Source organism: Arabidopsis lyrata (assembly GCF_000004255.2).
Source record: "Arabidopsis lyrata subsp. lyrata unplaced genomic scaffold ARALYscaffold_6, whole genome shotgun sequence".
In the NCBI taxonomy this organism is placed as follows: Eukaryota; Viridiplantae; Streptophyta; class Magnoliopsida; order Brassicales; family Brassicaceae; genus Arabidopsis; species Arabidopsis lyrata.
In genome coordinates this window covers 14,507,467-14,513,559 of record NW_003302550.1, presented here as the reverse complement: position 1 = coordinate 14,513,559, position 6,093 = coordinate 14,507,467, and the positions used below count along the sequence as shown (strand labels likewise).

Genomic DNA, 6,093 nt, shown 5'->3' with positions numbered 1-6,093 from the left:
CCCAACTAGCCCTGGGCGTTCGGTTGTTCGGTTCGGTTCGGTTCGGTTCGGTTCGGTTATTCGATTTTTCGGTTATTCGGTTCTAAGCATTTGGGAACCATAAGAGAACCGAACTGTTTTCGGTTCGGTTCGGATCGGTTAGCTTTCGGTTCGGTTCGGTTTGGATACTTGAGAAGAGAACCATAATATTACCGAAATACCTTCGAATATGGTTCGGTTCGGATATTTACCCACCAAATAACCAAACTATCCATATAACCGAACCATTACCCGATTAAAAACAGATGGTAATACTAATAATGTATGCAAATATGAACCAAAAGCTTCAAAATGCAATAATTCAAGTTGCAAATCCAAAAAAAGAGTCTACACAGTTCAGTCTAGAGAGATCCATAACAAACTAACAATATCCTAGAGTTCCAAAATCCAAATCCGCAACAAAATAACAAAGTTCGAACTTCAAAAAGACTTAAGAGTTGAAACCGCAACAAAATAATCAAGTTCAAAAGAGACTTGAGAAAGAAACAAAGAGAGAAAGAGAGATTAGAGTATAGATTATTAGATTCTACAAGCATCTTCAAGTCCTTTGTGATAAACCGAAGATGATGAATTGATGAAGTAAAGAACCGAAAATGATGATTGATGAATGGATTTGGAGGTGATGAGTGGTGAATGAAAATTAGGGTTTCGTGTTTGTGATTTGGGGATCGGGACTCGGGAGAAGACAAAGACTAGTGAAATGTGTTTGGTTTAAAATGGATATCCATGGATATCGGTTCGGTTCGGTTAATAACCGATATCCATGGATAGTTGAGATGAGAACCATTCGGTTATTTAGCAATACTCGAAACCGAAAATTTCTGATATTTTCGGTTCGGTTCGGTTCGGTTTTTCGGGTTCGGTTTTTATGCCCAGGGCTAGCCCCAACACTTTTAAAAATAACAAATAGCAATCTTGAAATGGTTTTGGAAGTCTAATTATAGGTTGGAGATCCGAAGGGCATGACCTTCCAATGGTAATGTCGATCTGGTATGCAAAAAAACCCGTCTTTGGTCTGTCTTCTGGTTTGATTTCAAGTTGCCAAAATCCTACTTTTAAGTCAAATTTGGAGAAGACTAGTGCTTGAGGAAGTCTTTGGAATAGAACTTCTTGCTTTGGTAAAGGAAACTTGTCGTCTACAAGGAAGTGGTTGAGCGGCTAGTAGTTAATGACTAACCTTAGTTTCCCTCATACTTGTTCAGCTCTTTTGTTGACGTAGAAAGCTTCACATGCCCACTTTGAAGTGATCTTCTCCTTGGGGTCTTATTTTTGGAGTTGATCAACTTCTTCGAGAGCAAGGTTGTAGTGGTCTGGATTCATTTCCGGATGGCTTACTTTGGTTGGATTAACATCTTTATTGATCTTGAAAGGTAGTAATATAAAGAAGTCAGGGTTCTTCCTTAACTAGTAATGAACACTTGGTGAAGAACTCCGAATGTGAGACCACACAAGAAGTTTAGGATCTCGTCTTTGATGGGGTTTAGGATCTCCATGGGGTAAAGATGAGAGACACTAGTCCAAGGTAGTAGATGGGCGGTTCGCCGGTTCCTGATAATAATGGTTTTTATTAAAATGTCTCTATTCAAGAAAATATTTGATAAGCGTTTTACATTTGTGCGTTCAAGACAAAATAATAAAAAATTGTAAGAGTTCATTTTTATAAAGAAACGTTGTATGTAGATTTATTTAAATCCAAAGAAAAATATGATAGAGTTAATTTCATGAGACAGTTCAATTTTAGTTTTTTTAAAAATAATTTGATTATCCGAAATACTAAAAAAAAAAAAAAATTAGGCCAAATTTGATAATTATTATATCCGCACTTTACTATTTTAATCATCATTCAAACATTGATTTGTACCGCTTATTCTATACTAACCGCACTTGTCCCGCTAAATGCATTTCTTTTTAACAAACTACACTTAAACCTAGATTATCTTTATTGGAGGTTACCACCTCCTCTAGATGGGGGAGAAAGAACCAATTGTTTTGCTTGGATTTTTTGGTTCATTTGGAAAGACCGGAATAAAAAAGTTTTCAAAGGAATTCAATCTGATCCCACAGATATTTTAAATCACGCTTTGAACGAGAAATTAATGTGGGAAGATGCTCAGTTGGAACCGATCGAAACTAGTATTGATACGGAAATTTTGGAAAGCCCTATCCAATCTATAAGATGTCGGATTGATGGCTCTTGGAAATCTTCGGATCCAACTATGGGTATAGGATGGTGGTGTTTTCAAGGAAATGATCAAACGATACTCCTTGGTGCAAAGTGCCTCCGGGATCCCCCTCCCCCCTTCACTCGGAGATGGAAGCGTTAATTTGGGCCATGAAGAATGTCTTTTCAAGAAGGATTGATTGTCAGGCGTTTGAAACAGATTGTTCAGAGTTAGTCTCGATGGTACAATCACCTGAAGAATGGCCCGCTTTCTCTAATCTGCTAGATGCTTTTGGACTGCTCCGTGACTCTTTCCCCTTATTCTCGCTTTCTCTTATTCCTCGTTTATGTAATGTTAAAGCGGACTGCTTAGCCCGTTCTTCTAGACTTTTATTTTCCGAAGTTACTTTTGTAAACACTACTCCTCCTAATTGGGCAACCAATCAAGGAGTTTTTTAATAATTAATGTGTGGTTGACAAAAAAAAAAAAAAAAACTACACTTAAACCACATTACTCGATCCGCTATCACCATTCGGAGTCTTAATTTCCAAGATTTTTCTTTTGTGTGATTTTTTTTTTGAAAGAAAAGTATACCTTCTTTCGTAAAATACCATCACATGTATATTAGGAGAATGACACTAATCGAAAAAGAGATTCAAATTTGCAACTATACAGTTCACTTTTGTTGAAAGAGCAAACCAATCAGAGCCAAGTTTGTCTGGAACTAAGAGACGAAAATCTCTGGAGCTAGTAGATCAAGCATTTTCCATCAAAAACCTTTACCTGAAAATGACCAATCAGAGCCAAGTTTGTCTCTAATCTTTCTTTCTTTTTCATATTTAATAACATGCAACTTTTTAGTTTATAAATGAGTGATGGAGATGACGATGGCGTTGTACTAGTGAAGAGAGATTGATAATGAGGAAAATATTGCTGATGGCTTTCTAGGATTGCTGCTGTGACTCTGTGAGGCCTTAACATAGACAAAAGAACGATTGACTGGTTTACACACAAACCGGATATAGCCAAATTTAATGATCAAAACAAAGTAAATTGCATAACGAAAGATAAAGAAACTTAAGCATTGCCTGAAAGTAAACACTGGTGCTCTCGAGATTGGATCCTGCAATTCTGCAGCAATCAGTCTTGCTGGAACCATTTTCCCAGTGAGTATCCCATAAAACTAGACATGGTTTGGTTTGGCAACGTGACATAAGAACCAGTTTCAAAATAAATATTATCGGTTAACGGATAACACAAATCCTTTAAACGAAGCCCATAAAACAACAACAGTCATTACAAGGTAATGTGAATCTATAGCACCAAAAGAAAGTGTGTCACGACACTATGATCAATATTCTAATCAAAACAGAAAAATGTATCCCAAACTATGATCATATTCCAACAAAAGTAAATCAGTTCCTTCTTTGCTTTTTGTTCTTGGACTGGTTTCCCTTTTTCTTCCACTTCTTATTTGTAACAGCTCTACTCTTCTCCTCAATCTCCTTAACTTTACGCTTCCTAGAAAACCATAACCAACACAAACACATTTTCTTAGCAAAGATTGCACGCATGATCTTAGCTACAACATCTCAATTCTCAAGACAAAAGTTTTTGTTATTTGAATAGATACCACACACTTATACACACCAGGACAAGGGCTGAAAACTTATCATAGGTCCAATTCCATTAACAAGTCTAGATTTAGATGAATTTTAACTCGACGTATCACAAACTAAAGGTTATTCAATCAGTTAGCCTAAAAAGACATGCTCTTGTTTATGTTTGTAATACAGAATCTAAGCACTGCCTCCACATTGTTTCTTAATACACAATGGTGGTAACTAACCTGTACTGAGAAGTTTTGGGATCTGACACCAACTCATCAGCAAGAGTTGCTTTTCTATTCTTCTTTGTTAATCTTCCATAGAACTCTTCAGCTGGTTCAATTACTGTTCCAATCTGTTTTTTAACACAAAGGAAACAACAGAAAATTGGTGTTAAGACAGAAGCCGAGACAAAAGGTTAGTCTTTGATCTAGTTTACTGTTCTGAAACTTGCCTGGAAATATTTTTCAGCTAGTTTTGACCGTGACACAGATTTCTTGTAGTGTAGAGCAGGATCCATTACAGTTCTCAACTACAATAGAGATACAATTAGAATGATGTTAGGACTTTGAAACCAAAAACAACTACAACAATAAGAACAAAACAAAGAATCAATTACCTTAAGCAACTGAAGATCTCTTTTTAACTCAGGAGTCATTGTTGGTGCAGGCATATCAAACCTATCCACAGTTGCAACACAATGTATCTCGGAATCAAACAAAAAGGGTAAATATAATCTGAGTAGCGAGGAAAGAAAAGTTACCAGTTTGAACCAGTGGTATCTTTGACTTGTTTCCTAATCATCTTGTTAATCTTCTTTGGATCATTAGGTGGAAGACAAAGACCATCGACAAGCTCTGACTTAGACATCCAGAGCGAACTGCTTTCATGACTCTCAGCTCTTTTGCTTAAACTGGAACCAGTTGTCGAGTCTAAGGATAAGCCTGGAAGCTTTGGTTCCCATTTTAGACCAATCAATGGTTTAGTCTCTGCCATAACTCTAAACTGCCTTTGTTCTTTGGACTGAAGAGCTAAGCGATCGTCTTCTCTTTCTCAAACTGTTCGATTTCTTGACCCGCAAAGTCTTTGACCTTGGTTATCTGGAAATAGTCGAGAAGAACATACGCGTTAACGAATGAATGCGCCCCAGTGCAATTCACAGATCACAAAGGTTCAATAAATTAGATTATAGTCCAACACAATCCATATTCCCAGTTCCAAACAGCTGATAAGATCATAGATTCTAACAATTCTGAGTCAAACACAAAATCGAACAAAAAGCAAGTTTTATTTATGGATTGTAACAAATAAATCGAATCACATATTAACTTGAGACAGAGATTCTGGTCATCCACTATGCATCTTCTTACTTCCAAACAGCTGATAAGATCAATACCGAACAAAAACACAGATTCAAACAAAAAGCAAACTTTATTTGCGTATTGCAAAGGTTCAATCAAACTACATTTTAGCTTGTGACATATATTTTAATCCCACACAAGCCATCTTCCTAGTTCTAAACAGCTGATAAGATCTTAGGTTCTAACAATATGGTAGTGACCCAAAACACAGATTAAAAAAAAAGAAACTTTATTTAGGGATGACAAAGGCTCAATCAAACATTCAAACTGCATTTCAACCCAAAACAGAGATTCCATCTTCTAAGTTGCAAACAACTAAAACACACCAAGACAAACAAGAAACGAGCAAAGGTTCAATAAAACCACACTTTAACTCGAGACAGAGATTCTACGCCTACACAAGCAATGGTTTCGTCTCTGCCATTACTCTAAATTGCCTTTGTTCTAGATTCATGATACGCCTATGTTAAAAAGGGCAAAATTTCAATCAATTCGTAATCGTATCTCACGAGATAAAGTTAGGGTTTTGAACAAGAAAACATCGAAACTATATCGGAAACTGAAGAGAGACGAATAAGTGGAGGAAGAAGAGAGAGAGTTCACCTGGAAATTCCGGCCGACGAAAACCCTAGTTGATGGAACTGTCTACAACAATATACGGCGTCGATTGACGATGATAAGCGTTTGAGGAAGGGAACCTCTTTTTAATTTTTATTATATATTATCTAATTGACCATTATACTTTTAAGAAAATAACACATAGCCCCAAAACTTTGAGATATCTCTATATTATTGTTTTTGTAGTCTATTTTTGAAAAATGTCCAAAATTTCACTAGATTATCACACAAATTGCCTTTTTTAGTTGATATAAAACGATTCATTAAAATTAGCTTAGTCCAAACGTTACAAAATCTATAATCAAC

The 6,093-nt window shown here is 36.3% G+C and overlaps 1 protein-coding gene across 1 annotated transcript; it reads right to left on the bottom strand.

The window, feature by feature from the left end:
- Positions 1 to 3,424: 3,424 nt before the first annotated feature.
- Positions 3,425 to 5,879, bottom strand: LOC9310532 (rRNA-processing protein fcf2). The gene is made up of 6 exons (XM_021022760.1): positions 5,773 to 5,879; positions 4,572 to 4,908; positions 4,428 to 4,488; positions 4,263 to 4,340; positions 4,051 to 4,163; positions 3,425 to 3,722 (listed from the first exon to the last, which is right to left on the bottom strand). Exons 2-6 carry the CDS (start codon positions 4,802 to 4,804, stop codon positions 3,617 to 3,619), a joined length of 591 nt encoding a protein of 196 aa, XP_020878419.1. The 5' UTR covers positions 4,805 to 4,908; positions 5,773 to 5,879; the 3' UTR covers positions 3,425 to 3,616.
- Positions 5,880 to 6,093: the final 214 nt, after the last annotated feature.